Raw genomic sequence first — 17,240 nt, 5'->3', positions numbered from 1 at the left:
GAGATATAACCTAGGATACGGATTCTAGATTCTTCAAAATGTGAACAGTGAGAAAGAGTAATATAATGAGATCAACTTAATATAGCACATATGTGAGAGCTATAGAAAAAAAAGCACACCGTGTGTGTGTGTGTGTGTGTGTGTGTATGTGTGTGTGTGTGTGTGTGTGTGTGTGTGTGTTAACTGCTTCAGCATGAAGAAGTAGTAACACAGAGAGAAGCAGAACATTCTTGGCCTACTAGCTCAGAGGGGAATGCAAACAGTCAAGGAAATTGTTGGTTGTATGTTATGAAATAAAAGCTATAAAATACGGAGTGGGAGAATAGAAAAATACTTAGACAATGTCAATACAAAATGAATAAATTGTTCTTAACACATCACACAAACGTGTCTTCCTATCCTTGCTAACGTCTGTCAAATAGTTCCTAAAGACTTAACAAATGCTCCTGTGACTAGAGAAGCATATTTACTCCCACTTCCATGGACTGACATTCAGTGAATGCTTACTTTGTGTGATGTACCACGCTGCTTAATCTATGTCTCTTTCCACATCTAAACCTTAAAATAATGCTGATATGGGTTACTATTTTTGTTAAATATATAAAATATACATATAACTTTCAAAAGCTGAATAGAAAACAGACATTTGTTCATTTGATGTGAAAGACAGTTCTTCAGGGTTTTCTGTAGCCTACTATATCTCCCCTTGCTCTTACTGCAGAATGATCCAAAATATCAAATGAGTCACTTGTTAGTGATATGCTAATTAGAAGGACAGAGGAAGCTGGTATTGTGCACTTAAACAGAGAGCGATAATTTTGTGAAAGCATTGCCCATATTTGATAACATAGAGCACTGAAGCACACATAAAAAATTGCAGTTATAAAGTACTTAATTTTTGGACACTTGCAATAAACTGATAAAATCAGAAAGTTTCTGAAGTGTCACAACTTTAAACCTATGCATTTATAACTCATGAATTTAAGAACATGTCTGAGTGACACCCCATCCAGTGACATCAGTGCATTTATTGTCCTAGATGATGAAAGCATAGATTTTTACAGTTTTGATGTTTTCTACTTTTCAACTTTTCTATAACTAATATTAAATACTTAAATGCTATTTTGGTATGTTTATCATTGCCATGACAGAGTTTAATGCATTCTCCTGTTCCTTTGTTTCTGTCTTCCCTGTGCTCACATCTCTGCAAAAAGGGCAAATGCATCAAAAGTAAACACAAGAAGCACAAGGAAGATGGTAGAATGTTTTATTTCCATAGTTTATATTGTTCTGGAGTATTAGTTTAAGATGTATTACATTCATTTATGCTGTGGAATATCTGTTTAACAATGCAAAGATGTGTTGCATTCTTTTATATTGCATTTGTTTAACACTGTAAACCTATTATGCTGCCTTCTTAAACACTTGATTGGTCTAATAAAGAGCTGAACAGCCAACAGCAAGGCAGAAGGCAAGAACCGGTGGGTGTGGTAGGCAAAGAGAAAGAAGAACAAGAAGCGGGAGGAGAGAGAAAAGGAGAAGGAGGGGAGGATGCCAGGGGCCAGCTATCCAGCCACATAACCAGCCACAGAGTAAGAAGGAAAGAAAGAAATATAGAATAAAGAAAGGTAAAAAATGTAGTTGATCTTTCCTTTTCCGGTTGTTTGGGCGCGAAAAGACTGAGCCGCGCTTTCTGAGGCCGGCAATAAACTGCGATGAGTGGGAGAAAGAGGTGAAGCGGCTGACGGATCCAGAGAAAGGGATGAATTTTGAGCCTCACGCGCTTGTGGTAAACTTCGTCGTTTGTTTGGTTTTTGCTTTTTAAGGGCGATGTCTAATATCCAAATAGGCCTTTGCCACCTAGGGCAGCGGCTTGAGATTTTCCGGAGAGGAGTGAAAATACTCTCCCTCTCTGCCTGTTTCCCCAGACCCTCCCATTCCTCCTTCCTGAAGCTGACCACGTCAGGGAGCGCCCGGCTGTCTCGCCAAAGTTGGTTCTCCTTTGTGGCTCGCAGATAAAGACTATGTATCATTGCAATTGCATTGTTTAGGTCAAAATGCCTGGTAAAGCAAATGCTTCTAAGAGGAAATCTCAACAGTTAAAGAGAAATTCAAAACAAAGAGCTGATGAAGAAGTGGATTTTCCAGAGAATGAGGTTGGAAACACAGCGAAAAGAAACAAAAGTCATGCAGGGCATCTGTCCTCTAAAGCAACAGGACAAGCAAAGTCTATTAACCTAAAGCGGATAAAAGTAGCATCCAACAAGAGAAAAACCTGGCAGCCTCTTCCAAAAAATACTGAAGAATATTTGCAAAGTATGATGGAATCAGTAATTCTAGAAATTTTAACCAAAAACATTAAAGGAAAAGAACAAATTCAATGTCACCTCAACTACTTGAAGAAAAGATTACTGCAACAGTGTGGAACACTGAAAGTCCCTCCCAGAAAGCTGAACTATTTAACTGATGTGTCAAATCTGCTGAAAATGGAAAGGGCACAGGAAAGAGCTCATGAAGAGGACCTGGCTTTACTGCAGGAAGAAATAGACAAAATAGTAGAGACCACAGAGTCAATGACTGAAAGTATTCAGAGCCTAAAGAACAAAATTCAGATTCTGACAAATGAGGTAGAGGAAGAGGAGCAGAAGGTGAAACAGGAATTTCACCTGGATAGTAATAAGGTACTGTCTCTTCCAGAACTTTCTCAGAAAAGCCTTAAAGCACCCACACTTCAAGAAGAAATTTTGGCAGTAATTCCAAACCAGAATGCTCTTCTGAAGGACTTGGATGTCCTTCATAATTCATCCCCAGTGAAGGACATGTCAGCGTTCATTCAAGAAGCCTATAAGAAACTTGATGGCTCTTAAGGAGTTGGTTGTGGTTTTTGTTTTTAAGCATTGTTCCATATTAACTTATTGTTTATGAATTGTAAAACCTTCCTTTTTAAGACAGAGTCTCACTCTGTGTGTAGCCTGGGCTGGCCCAGTGTCACCCATACTGGCCTTGAACTCACACCAGTCCTGCCTCAGCATGCTGAGTGCTGGGATTACATAAGTGAGTGGCACATCTGGCCCAAAGGTGTACAACTTAACCGTAATAATACTATAAAGCTGATGTTTGCAGAACAATTACCCCCTGTTATCCACTTTAAAAAATAGCCTTTGTGGCCCTATCATTAGTATCTAATGTTCTAAAAACAGTTGGTAGCAGTTGCTAAATCTAGGAAATCTGTATATGCTGTATCTATAGTTGTTTGCTAAAACCGTATACTATGAATGATTTTTGAAATTAAAAAGGGCATGTTGTAACAGTTTAAAAAAAAAATGTAGTTGAAGAGAAACAGCATAATTTAAGTTAGAAAATCTGGCTAGAAACAAGCCAAGCCAAGACTGGGCATTCATAAGTAAGAATAAGTCTCCATGTATTTATTTGGGAACTCGGTGGCGGGCCTCCAAAGAGTTAAAAAAAAAAAAAGCAAAACAACTACATTATATTGTCTAAATCTTTATGGGTATAAATAATACATTGATGAAACCTGTATTTTGAAAGAGAAAAGTAAACAAAATTCAGAAATTGTTTTAATAAGGTAATTAGGAAATACATTATAATTTAATATATGAAATTGGGTAACTGAAGTTTTTACTATATATAATATCTTAATAAAATTCAGCAATAAGGAAGGAAATTAGAAGAAAAAACTGAAAATAGCTTCATAACTTGTCATCCTCTAAGCCTGTAGAACTGTACAGTCTTCTGAAGACTTTTGCATGGAGGAAGTCAGACTGCTTTCATTCCTTTTCAGGCACATGGATACATAACAAGCCTTTACAAGTGCAAAGTCAGCCAGATTTCATTATAATCAGTATGAAAATACTTGAAACCCTCTTCTCTTTCAACTTGAATGCATTTATACCCAGACTCACCTTGTGTAGAGCACATCTTCTAAGTATTATTTCAAGATTTTTTAAATAAAAATAGTGGCCACAATTTACGGTTATCAGATGTGCGCTGGCATTGGCTCATACTGACTCTTTCCTACAAGACTTAGAGGTATAATTTGTCCTAACAAATTCAACCTTTGCTTTGGCTTCCTCTAGTCTTGCACAGGCTTTTTCAAAGATGAGTGTATCAATAACAAACTTCTCTTCATAGTGTCTTCTACGAATTTCTTCAGCCCTATGTGGAGAAAGGAAGAATAAAATGAGATAGTTGTAGATTACTAAAACCATACAAATGGGGCTGCTATGGATAAATTCAGATGTTTTTCAAACAGACATTTATAAATGGGGAAAGGACAGAGCTCAGTCTACATAATATTATTACATTACTAAATGATATTCAATTCATGTTATACTAATATTTATGAGATTTCCATTGCAAAAACCTGAGAACCCTTGCACAGTTCTGTTTAAATTTCCCCAAAAGCATCCAAACTGCCTGTGTTAAGAAGATTAGAACTTCTCTCCAAGAGTCAGGAGGTCCATGGTTTCTTTCACACTTCTGCAAGCAACAGGATGTCTTCCCTCAGAATTTCTTTATTATAGCCCCACCCACCGAGTACCTTAGCATGTAATTGTATTTGGAGATCGGACTTTCAAGAGGCAACTGAGGTTAGATGAGATTATGTGGATGGGTTCATATCCAACACAGCTAATGCTCTTATGAGAAGAGGAACACACACTAGCAATGTGTGCTCAGGGAAGAACACATGTGAAGCCACTGTAAGGTGGAAGCCATCTGCAGTGGAGTAAAGAAGCTGAGGAAAACCACACCTATGTGCACTTCCAAGTCAGAGCAGTCAGAAAATAAGTCCCATCTACTTAGACTGCTCAGTCTATAGTATTTTGTTACAGCGAATCCACTGGACAAATTCTAACATATTCTAAGTTAGAAAGACCTAGATCAGATTACTCTAACATACCCAGGAAATGTCAAAGGATAGAAGAAAAAGTCATTCATTCATTTATTCATTCATTCATTTTCAAAGTATGACAGTATCTCCACATGCTCCAAACAGAAATAAGAATAAGTAGAAAGATACCCTCAAAAAAAAGTGCAGGGTAATTTAAGAGAAAGATACGGTGAGTACTTGCATCAAAACTCTTACTAAAACAAGAAACCTATTACAGAACAACACAAAGTAAGATAAGAAGTGAGGTAAATGTTGATAATGAAGCCTGTAACATGAGAGAAGACAAAACAAGATTCAAACATGAAATAATCTTTGAGACTTAAAAAATACACATTTCCAGGCAGGCAGAGAATTAGAGATAGATCATTTTTGTCAGAACTATTTTGTATACCATGAATGGCTAAAACTGAGGCAGAGAGAGCATCTTATCACCATATGTCCTGAGAGCTGAAAGACATCATTCTGCTCCATTCAGTTCCGGGGAAAGTCTCAGTTTGATTCATGAAGTACTACATTTCTACACAGGTATAATCAGAAATCTGGACTTAGGGAGTGGATTAGAAAGTTGAATTAGAAGCTTGCAATTTACTAACTGGATTCTGGCTGACTTTTTTAAATTTGCTCTACCTAACCTTTAAGAAATAGATAATCTAACTCATAGGGTTCATTCAATAAAAGATAAAACAAGTTACACATTGTAAATTCTTTGAAGATGGCCTGACATTTAATGAGTTCCTTTCCTGGATAGTTAGAGAGGGTGAGAGAGGGGTTATAGTTCTCTTTGGAGACATTGGGTTATCTGATCACTCCCAGAGAGCTGAAAATGGAGAAATGTGGTGGTATTGTGTTCCCCAAAATATTGTGTACCTTAATAAACTTATCTGGGGTCAGAGAACAGAAAAGCCACTCGTTAGGCAGTGATAGCACACGCCTTTAATCCTGGCATTCCAGAGGCAGAAATCCATCTGGGATCTCTGTGAGTTCAAGGCCACCTTGGAAAGAGCCAGGCATGGTGAGTCACGCCTTTAATCCCAGGAAGCAAGCCTTTAATCCTAGGGAGTGATGGTAGAAAGCAGAAAGGTATATAAGGCGTGAGGACCAGAAACTAGAAGTATTTGGCTAGTTAAGCATTTGGGTGGTTAAGCATTTGGCTGGTTAAGCATGTGGCTAGTTAAGCATTCAGCTAGTTAAGCTTTCAGACTTTGAAGCAGCACAGTTCAGCTGGGATTCATTCTGGATGAGGGCTCAGAGGCTTCCAGTCTGAGGAAATAGGACCAGCTGAGGAACTGGTGAGGATATCTGTGGCTTGTTCTGGCTCTGATCTTCCAGGGTTCACCCCAATAACTGGCCTCAGGTTTGATCTTATTAATAAGACTCTTTAAGATTCCTGCTACAGAGAAACTGTGGCAAGCTGTAGCAAGTCAGGTTGGAAGCCAATCCTTTGGCATATAAAATCCATCTATGAGATTTAAGGAATGTAATTTTGGATGCATTATTTAAATTGCTTATGTCTGTTTTGTTCATCATTATGAAGAGGACAGTCTAGCTTAGACATTTAGTAAGAAGCAATTAACAGAACAAGTACACAGCACAGGAGTAGAGATTTTGTCTGGCATAAGCTCCCCTTCAAACTCCAGTGCTGAAAAAAAAAGACATGGTTACCATTTGATAATCACTCCGTTGAAGTTAGCTACTTTGTTCTCAGTCTAGAAAATAAATAACGCATATAGCTGACCATGTAGCTGAGTATAAATCAAGGCAAGAACAACTTTAAACATTCAAAGAAAAGCTAACTGTAAAAAGTAAAAAAAAGTGTAAGTCATAGGAGTATAATGAAATCATCATGCTAAAAGATAAAAATAATGAACAATGAACAAATGTTAATAAAATAATTATTTAAAAGAATCAATAAGTGATCAATACACATGAATCAATTGTACTTCGACATATTGCCATCTAATAATTGAAAAAGGAAGTCAATTCCATCTATCTCACAAAACAGGCACACTTATTTATGGATGTTTAAGAAAAGCTACAGAAAGTCTATACCTGAAATGATGTTTCTGCTAAAAAAGCTGAAATGATTACTTGGGCCTACTTGGAGAACCCAAGATAATCTTTTTAATATGGACTAACTAACACCCTTACACACATGTGTGGAGTCCATGCCACCAACATGTATACCAGCATGGCCACTCAGCATTGCCACCTCTCTGGGGACTGGATCTCAATAACCTTCTTCTTGTGTTCAATGATTCTAACAGAGTTATCACATCAAATATAATGTTGGTGATATTAAAGAAGGTGGAAACAAATTGGAAATTTTACCATGGTCAACAATTTGAAGACAATATTAAACTTCCAATTCTTCTCAAACCAAGATATCCATTTCACACAATCCCAATTTCTATACAAGGAGCATTCATAGTAGGAACTAACACACACTTTAAATAAGAAAATGGAACCTTACTCTGAATAGCAGATACAGAATGTAGAAATAATCTATGCCATCTAGAATTTTCTGCATATGGATATAATGTGCTGAAGGAATTCAAACTTGAGGACTAATATTCCCTTAGGAAATAAAGCAGCCTGCTGGGAAGTCAAGGATACAGTTGTGTTTGTATCTGAAGCTTTACATTTGATGAAGGCTTGAAGCTGTTCTTGTCAGTGGTAGGAGAAATAATGGGTAACTGAGCAACAGATGAAGTGAGGTTTATAAAAATCACAGGGTGGTAATTTTGTCTAGCTAGTGAAGTTGGACTGACAATGGAGATACTTGGAATGGCCATAGGCTGAACTCTGTAGTAGAATACAGCACAGAGAAGGACTACAGAAGTATTAGACAGAATGCATGTAACAATCTGAAGAATGTGGACCCTACAGTAGACAGGAAATACATAAGGTTGGCATTTGACAGATAAATATCATCACATAATTCTCGAATGCATGTGGTAAAGTCAAATGAATATAACGTTGATAGACACAACTAACTATGTTTCCACAAATAACTATGGAAGAGTTTAACAGCTCAGAGTTAGAGCAGTTCCTAATAAATAGAGGTCTTTTATGTGTATGTGAAGGTAAGTTATTACCTAGTCATTAATGTGAAAAGTGCTTGGAGCATCTTTCACATTAATATGTTCTTGTCATGAAAACAGGAGCACTGTCTTATCAATTTGAAAATTATAAATATACAAGATGCTGTTCGGAGAAAACCTTTATAAACTAAGATATAAAGACCATAATGAATGCCAGGAAGTGGTGGCGTACATCTTTAATGCCAGCACTTGGTAGGCAGAGGCAGGTGGATCTCTGTGAGTTCAAGGCCAGCCTGGTCTACAGAGTGAGTTCCAGGGCAGGCTTCAAAGATACACAGAGAAACCCTGTCTTGAAAACAAAACAAAACAAAACAAAAACAAAAAAGAAAAAACAATACAAAACAAAAAGACCACAATGAATGCTCCAGTTTGAATATGAAATGTTCTCTGATGGCTCATGTGTTTAACAATTGGTCCCAAATCTGGACTTTTTGTTTCATTTGGTTTGAGCATTTTTGTTTTGTCTTATTGGTCTTTTGCTTGTTTGTTTTGATGTGTGTGTGTGTGTGTGTGTGTGAGAGAGAGAGAGAGAGAGAGACAGAGATAGAGATAGAGAACTTAAACAGGGATGACCATGGAGGTAGGGAGTGCCAGAAGGAGATTGGGAGAAGAAAGTGGCATGATCAAAATATATAAGAAATGAAATGAAATGAAATTTCGAAGAAAAAGAAGAAATGAACTGCAAAAAAAATTATAGGGAAACGTGAAAATGCCTTTTGAGTGGAGGACAAAAGATGATTTTTTTCCACTATGTGTATTCTTTGCATTATAGATGAAGAGTCTAAAGATGAAAGGTAGTCACACAGAGACAATAGTCATCTACGTGTCATGTTTCTCCCTGGAGAAAAGAGGCCTTTTCATGCATACACAGACAGCACTTTACCACTCAGCAGATACCAGGAAGTGTTGTGATTTTCACCGTAGCACAAGTAATTATGCTCCTATAGCCCCCCTTCACACTGCAGACTTACCAGGCCCTGGCAAAGTGCACAGCAGAGAAAAATGAGACAATATGAGTATAGTCAGAAGGGTAAGAAACTGGAGGGGCATTTGCTGTCTATAACAATGCTTGGTGTTATGGTAAGAAATTAAAACTAAAAAGAAGTCAAAAAGCAAAAGATTTAAAGAAGACTCTAGATTAAAACAAAATATATTGCCTGAAACATCAAATATCCTGTGAACAATGGCAAGATGTCCACTTCAATAAGCACTTACAGGGTCAGAACTGTTGAGGGATGGGATGTGGTTCATGCCTCAATTGTATGAAGTTCTGTCTTCAATTGCCAGCAGCACATATACCAGGCATTGTGCCACATACCTTATAGTCCTCTTGAGGTTGAGGCAGGAGCATCAGAAGTTCAAAGTCACTCTTTGCTACACAGTGTGAGGCCCCCCTGAGCTACATGAGACCCTGTCTCAAACAAAGAAACAGAATCCCCCAGTTAAGATTTACAGATGACACAGAAAGAGTCCAAGCAGAGGTAGGGTCTGGTGGAGAAGGATCAAGTGAGTTCTTAGAGACTACACCAGTTTCAATTAGAGGAGATACTGTGGTAACAAAGTTGGCTCTATCTCAGATGCCCTCTAGAAATCAGAAGACAGGGAAAGCGTTCCTAGTGGGCAGCGAGGACCTGGAGTATGCGGCCACACTGAAAGGCACAGCACAGCTGTGACCGGCTGTGCAACCGTAAACACAGCAGGTTTTCTCCAATGATGGTAAGAAAGGGAAGAAGAGTTCTTCTGCTTCCCAATCTTTGGTAACAAGCCAGCACATGATTTTCACCTTTTAGTCTGTTTCTGTTTTCCAAGTATAAAGTGTCAAGCTATAGGGAAACACACGGATAGAATTCAGCACTACCTATAAACTGCAGTGGACTAAGGGCTCGGCTGTGCCTTAGCCATGTGCCTACCTGAGCTCCTTCATTTGCCTCATCAAACTTTGCCTATATTTTTGTGTTTTCCTTTTTTCCTTAACATTCAGGTGCTTCGCTCTTAAGTCACTCAAATTTTTCTTCCGTCTGTCATCTTGAATGATTCCTTTGAGCAGAAGGGACCGCTCATTGCTGATGGTCTGCACTAAAGAATGGTCTGCAGCATTTAGCTTTTTTTCAGCTAGAAACATAGTTTTCCTCTCTCTAACTTTTTCAAGGTAGGCAAGTTTTTCCTTCCAAACTTGTCGTAAGCCTTTCTGGATCATCTCATTATCCTTTTCTATTAGTTTTTGTGTCATATAAAAGTTCCTCCTTAAATTCTCTCTAACACTGAGCCTAGCTCTTTCCTGGGCAATTTGTGCCCTGACTACAGCTGTTGATTTTTCTGCTTGTTTTTCTTGGCGCTTTCGTTCTACGTGATATTTATCAAGATCAGTAAGGAGGTGGAGATTCAAGCCTGCGATTGTGGAAGTCACAAAGTCTCTCCTTTCGTTCAGCTCCTTCAGTGTCACTCTCGGAATGGCTGGCTTTGGACGAGTGGCAGGAAGTGGCAGAAGATAATCTGGGAAATAATCTCTTTTCATCTCCTTCAACACCGCACCATACTTGAGCGATCTAGGAGGATATAAAGGAATCTTCATGGCAGATATCCTAAACCCAGTGTCCACTTCTTCATCCTCAGAGTCAGCTTTAGACTCCTTCTCATCTATATCAGAGCAGACAGAAAAACAACGTAAGAGCTAAGCTTATTTTCAAAAACCTTGGAAACTACACAAAATAGATTGGGAGGAATGTTCTCACTTTAAGCACATTTTCCCCGGGTTTTAACTTGTGATATTGGACAAGAAAACCACATTACAGCGTCTTCCCATGTAAGTGTACTTCATATGATTTTTGTCCCCTGTACTACCTCTCACAATTATTTAACTTGCATAGCCTCGGTAGTATCACTTTATCTTACAGGTAGTACTTAGACATAGTACTTATTAGTAAGTATGTGGTAGTTAGGCAGTTTTTATTCACTTAGGCATAGTGTTTACATACTCGGGAATATGTTTTATGGAGTTAGACATCATGTTTTCATATATTTAGACATAGATATCCATGTGAGGAGATCAAGCAATTTAATGTATAGCATTAAATAATAAATTAAACAAACAATCAAAAATGAAATATTTGAGGATACAAAGCCAAAGTACCCAAAGGTAAATATAAAAATATGGCTAAAGCCAGACAGTGGAACCCATGTTGGTGAGGGCAGAGCCTTCCACTGTCTCCCTGAATAGCCCATCAACTTTTCTGTATCTGTGACTCCCTCTTAACCCACAGTATTGCTCCAGAAACCACTCATGACTATCAGTTTGCATTCCTGTAGTGGGGCTGTTTTTTTCATGTCTTTGTGCAAAAGAAAACAAACTTTAGTGTTTTCTCACAGGCAAGATGGAGTGTGGTGCTAACTTCTAGCTGTGGTCACATGCTATGGAAAGGAGCAGTGGTATAAGGAGCTGTTCTTATACATTCATACACCACATTTGCCCATCAGTGGGCCTTCAGGGTGCACTTATGCTTCATGCAGAATGTTGTTTTGTCTACTGTCTGTTCAGACAGATTCTTTCAATTTTAATGCCTTTTCATACAGCATTTCTCTATAATCAATAAACAAGAAAGGATTCTTAAAGTCTTATGTCAGTTTCTTCACCATGTCATGGTCACATGCCACCAAAGGAAAGTACGGGTAACAAAGCAGACATAGGGATCTTCAGGGAGAGATGCATCTCCTTGGATTTCAACTCTATCCTAATATTTTACATAAAACTAATGTCATGAGGAGTTGATTCAACTCTTTAGCAGTTACAGTTGTTGGAAGGAAGGATGGACAACTGGAGATACTAACTGGATCCTCAAGAGTAAAATAGCTTGAACTACTTAAGATCTTGAGAATGGAGCCAATCTGACGAGGTTAAAATCCTACTTCTACCACTATGTGGTCCAGGAATGTAACCTAATTCTCTACTTTTCATGCTTAGATAAAATAAGGTGTAATTAATATGCCTAACTCTTTTATACCTATTCATGTAAACCTGTTGACTCTTTGCTTCTCTTGTGAAAATATTCAGGTTCTTTTTCCAATTTTTAGTTATGTTTTTCTGTCATTGAATTACATGAGTTTGTTAAGTATTTTATATCTTGTGGCATATCCTATATGCAATACATAAATAATTTATCCTATTCCATACACTATCTTTTTGTTTTGTTTATTATTTTTGTTATACAACAAATAGTTAATTTGATGTAGTCTCAATTTTTAATTTTGCTACCCATTTTATGTATATATAAAAATAAAGTGTTGGTAAGATTCCTGTCAAGAATAATGCCTTTGTGTTTTCTCTACAAGTGTTACAGTTCCAGGTCTTATAATAATTAAGTTTCTGGTCAATTGCAAGTTGCTTTTTTGTGAAAGATATAAGAAAGAATACTTTTTTTATTTTTTGAAGTGGACATATCCATCTTTTCCAATATTAATCCTGTTTATTCTTTGCTAATTATTTCAGTATCTTTGTCATTTGTTGGCACATGTGGCCTTTGGTTCATGTCTGTGTGCATGACAAGAGAGCTTTAGGAATTATTGTTATGCTTCTAAATACAACCACTCTACTTAGAGACAATTTCTTTTTCAGAAGAAGAGTCCAACGTCCTTCTGCAGGATTTAGGAATAAGAAGGAGATCGGAAAGTTCAATAATAAATGAATATGGTATCTATGGAAAGCTTTAGCCAAAGAGAAGAGATATCTCTACCATGAAAATTATGAAACATTAACAAAATAATCTGAAGTATCAATTGTTCATGTTCTTATTCTGTTCTCTGCAGACTAGAGTATCTCAATGCTAAGAAGTAATTCAGTAACATCGCCACTGCGCACGTTCTACATGCTTCAGCAGACACTAAGGGACCTAAGCAACGACAACATCAGCAGACATGCTAACACACAACCTGAATACTCTCAGATCCCCACACCTAGATGAAGACTACAGGCAACTAATGACTGTTGAGAGAAGAAAAATTAGACTCTTCCAGGCATGAGTCCCTGAATTGTTCATCTAATACGAAATAGTCAAGACCTGAGATCATATACACAAAAAACAAAAAAAGACTCAGCATGATTTATTTATGTTTGTGCCTGTGTGTGTGCATGTGTGTGTACGTGTGTGTGTGTGTGTGTGTGTAATGATAATAAAGAAAGAGAAGCCATCAATCTGAGAGGGCAACAAGGGGGAAACATGGAATATGGGGGGGGTTGGAGGCAAGAGAAAGGACAAAATTATGTAATTATATTTTAATTAAAATTATATTAACAAAAATGTTTGAATAATATTAGATTTCAAATTAACATTCTATTTTTAAATTAATGAAATGATAATAAATATACTTCAAGAGAAATGGACTAAAGGTTACCTGTCTATATACGTGGAGGGAACAATAGCAGCTGTGGCACAACCTTTGGATGTGAAGGGCACTGACATAAAATAATATATGAACTGTCATGTTATGGTGCAAAAAAGAAGAGGGGAAAGTGACATTAGCACATTTTGTTCTGCGTGTCTGACCCAGGCTGCGTGCAGAGAAATGCCTGAAGATACAATGGTGCAGAGTTCTCACACATTGCTTGACACTGCCATTGAAATAGCCTTTTACTCAGCTTACTGCATCGTGGGAAAGATGATTCATATAGTTCAGTTTAACACTCCTCACTCATACAGTAACTTTTTAAATTTAGAGAAAAAAGAATTGGCATTTGAAATGTAGCCTTAGAAATAACAGCTACTTCACTGATTTAAATAGCAGTCCTGATATTACATAAAAGCCAGATGTTACCATAATTTCTAGCTGTGCTGAAACACCACAACAGGGTGAAATACTATGGGGGAAATTGAGCGTGTCCATAGGTGTCCCCTGACACGCCTGACTGCACGAAGAGCCCTTTAACACTCACCAAAAACGAATGCTTCTTCTCACCCTTAGGCTAAAGCAACCATCTTTAACAAAGTGTGACTTTTGACCACGTAACAAAAATGGAAAACATTCCTGTGTAAGAGTTATGCTTGTTTTAGCAAGGCCGCACAAATCTGCCCATTACACTTTCATCAGGTAAAATAAGGGAACATGAAAGGCTGCCATCCCTGCCAAGGAGACATAAGGCACATGAATCATTGGAGGACTAAATGGAGCCCTCCAGGCCTGAAAATAGAAAAAAAAATTGCAAAGAAACCTTTTCTAGCTTATCCTATTCTTTTACCCTAAAATCATTCATGAGTCAAATATGATAGGAAAACTTTTTACTTTTTTTCCCAGTTTTTTCTTAAGAAGAGACCTAAAAAATTATCCATAAAATAAAATAACGAACTATTACTTCATATTGTTTGGCTGTGTAACAAAGGGACATTGACATATCTCTCACTCCATGTCTGAGAATTTGAACTCACACCTTATTTTTAAAATAGGAAGTTAGACCAAGCTGACAAATGTGAATACTGAAGTTCATGTGATTCTATTCAGTGGAAGAGGAAAATATTTTAAAAATTTTATTTAATTTCAAATGAGAATATGAAGAAACAAGAGAACAGTCAGGGTGGGCAGTGATGAACATTCTCAAAGAAAAGATAAACTACATTAAGGTTATAAGGCAGAAAACTGCAAAGCAGACCCCAGTGATCAATAAAAAAAGTGGTAGTAGTTGTAGCCAGAGAAATGAAGCAAGGTCAGATGTTGTATAGCATTCTAGGTCACAGAAAATGATGATCTGTGCAACCACATAAATACAGAATATATATGATTTGTGGCATATATGTACAGAGGATATATGATTGTTACCATAAGGAGAATAGATTTGAACATGGATCACAAGACTATAAGAGGGTATCTGGTTAAGAGACAAGATGGTGATTCATACAATTTGTGTTGATACACAGTAAAGCTACAGAATAATACAAACATGTGGAATGCTTCATATATAAAGCCAGAGGGCTTGCTGGTGAATTACATGGCATCATAAAAAAAAGTCATCAAAGATTAATAATAGCATCTACATTGCATGAATAGGTGGACGATAATAACGTTTGTTGGGAAAGGGAAGCATGGAGGAAAAATATGTTTAGTAAACTACATTAAAATGTGTGCAGTGTACTGTTCCCACAGTGTATAGTGTCTGTACTTAAGCATATAACAAACATTCTACTAATTAAAAAGCCTAAGTAAATTTATTTCCCCAAAACATCTTTTAAGTTTTTTATTAATACAATATATTTTCAAAATGTTGTCTTCTTACAGTAAGAATATTCCTTTGGACTAACATAAATTGTTCATATTTACATACTTGTTAATAAAACCTGAAGTCAGAAGGTAGCAGCTCACAAGTGCAAGACCAGCCTAATCTATACAGTAGGTTTCAGGTCAGAGAGGAATATGTAGTGAACACCATTCCCCTCCCCCACCAAATCTCAGAAACACAACAGAAGACCCTGTGGGAAACTGACACTTCTGTGGAATTATTAGATTAGAAAAATCAGATCAAGGTTGAAGCATAAGTTATTTTTTCCCAGTTTGCATGAACTATTTCCATGGCATCGCTACACATGGGTTTACTTTGAAATGGTGTACTTACCAAAAGGCATTTGATAAGTGGGCTGTTCCATTTTGACCATAGCTGTACTTCTCTACCCAAGAGACAAACAACCCGGTGTTATTATACCTGGTTTTCCATCATCTCACAAGTTTTCTGGTCAGGAGACCTCAGGAACACAGAAGCCTGCATCATTTATGGCTGAAAGACCTCATTTGGTCATTCTGAATGTATTACAGGTTTATAATCCATCTTTGAAGTGCCAATGGGTCTCACCTTATGTAAAATCAAGTAATTATGGCACAATCCTTTACAAATGGATGTGAACTGGCTACTATTGTTGGCAAGTTCTCTCAGCACAGGGACATGGCGCTAAATAGTGCACAGAGTTTAGAGTGTTATTGATCACAAGAGAAATAAAGGATGGGGTAAATAAGGGGAGATGAAGGATGAAATAAAGAAGCCAGTGGCACCAACTTCTATAATTTACAGAGCACTTTCTGGTCTTGAGGTGTGAAAATGCAGTCAGTGACACTGACTCACACCTGCAGTTTTCTGCTTTGTGACAACACAACAGGTTGTCTGTGAAGTCTTCCCCTAGGTCATTACACATGGACTTACAGTGGGATAGACAGGTTATCTAAGATATGAACAATGAAATTTAAGACCATCAAAAGCTAAAGTTACAGAAAATGTCACCCTCTACTCATAAAATAGCTGTTCTGTGACAAACTTGCACCAGGTGATTTACACTGTTCAGAATTATACACCCATCTTTCTCCTCTCCTCTTCTCTCTCTCTCTCTCTCTCTCTCTCTCTCTCTCTCTCTCTCTCTCTCTCTCTCTCTCTCTCTCTCTCTCTCTCTCCTGTCTACCTTACTCTCTGTTTCTCACTCTGAGTGAAGGGGTATGTGCACATGAGTGTGCAGGGACCACAGGAGGTCAGAGGCCTTTGAGTGCCTGGAAATGGAGTTATAGGAGATTGAGAGTCACCCAGTGTTGGCATATGCAACAGAACTGTAGTCCTCTGCAAGAGCAGTGCACACCCTTCAATTTCAATTCTTCTGTCCAGCCTACTCAGTTGTCTACTTCTGAAAATTACCCCTTCTGTAGAACTATCCAAGATCATGTTTTTCTGTAATCTTTCAGTTAAACTATTACTCATTATATTCTTAAAATATATCCTATTTTCAAATTTATAAATAAGGAATAGTGAATATTAAAACAATAACTTCAACACATTTTTATGGCCATTCAAATTAATTTTAAATTAAATGAAACATTTGGGTCTTGGTAGCCAACAGGTTAGTGAGTGCTTGTAGTTACATCCATTGTTGTGATTTTGCTCCTGCTGGTTACAGCCATATTGCAGCACCAGTTTTTTTTATTTCATATTCCTTTGGAGATATATTTAAGCTATTGTAAATATTAACTACTGATCTATCACAATACATACAGGAGCCCATGTCAAAGGTAAGGCAGCTTTGCCTGTGGTATGAGAAAGTAACACTTGCATTCACTACCTTGGTGAAACTTTTCTGTGAAGATGTTGTTTCCTTGTAACTGTCTTGATGCTCATAAGTATACATAAACACACCATATACATCCATCACTCATGTAACTGTAGACTTTATACCATCTATATCCACAGACTTGATGACTCTGAGTTTGCATTATAT

At 37.4% G+C, this 17,240-nt stretch overlaps 2 protein-coding genes across 3 annotated transcripts in view; one reads left to right on the top strand and one right to left on the bottom strand.

The window, feature by feature from the left end:
• Window positions 1–1,693: 1,693 nt before the first annotated feature.
• On the top strand, window positions 1,694–3,291 carry LOC114702491 (centromere protein Q-like). Its single transcript, XM_028882929.2, has 2 exons — window positions 1,694–1,789; window positions 2,022–3,291. Exon 2 carries the CDS (start codon window positions 2,058–2,060, stop codon window positions 2,865–2,867), a length of 810 nt encoding a protein of 269 aa, XP_028738762.1. The 5' UTR covers window positions 1,694–1,789; window positions 2,022–2,057; the 3' UTR covers window positions 2,868–3,291.
• A 179-nt stretch (window positions 3,292–3,470) lies between these two features.
• Window positions 3,471–17,240, bottom strand: part of Lrriq3 (leucine rich repeats and IQ motif containing 3) — a 107,055-nt gene continuing 93,285 nt past the window's right edge. For both annotated transcript variants that reach the window (XM_037207247.1, XM_028882928.2), the window contains exons 7-8: window positions 9,924–10,650; window positions 3,471–4,176 (exon numbers count right to left, since the gene is read on the bottom strand). In XM_037207247.1, coding sequence (XP_037063142.1) covers window positions 4,020–4,176; window positions 9,924–10,650 — 884 coding nt within the window. In that variant the 3' untranslated portion in view covers window positions 3,471–4,019. The remainder of the gene's footprint in view (window positions 4,177–9,923; window positions 10,651–17,240) is intronic.

This window comes from Peromyscus leucopus, chromosome 6, assembly GCF_004664715.2.
Source record: "Peromyscus leucopus breed LL Stock chromosome 6, UCI_PerLeu_2.1, whole genome shotgun sequence".
NCBI lineage: Eukaryota > Metazoa > Chordata > Mammalia > Rodentia > Cricetidae > Peromyscus > Peromyscus leucopus.
This window is presented reverse-complemented; position numbering and strand designations above follow the sequence as displayed.

Excerpts from the sequence above, each read along its gene's own strand:
- LOC114702491 (XM_028882929.2), top strand. The coding sequence starts at position 2,058 with ATGCCTGGTAAAGCAAATGCTTCTAAGAGGAAATCTCAACAGTTAAAG.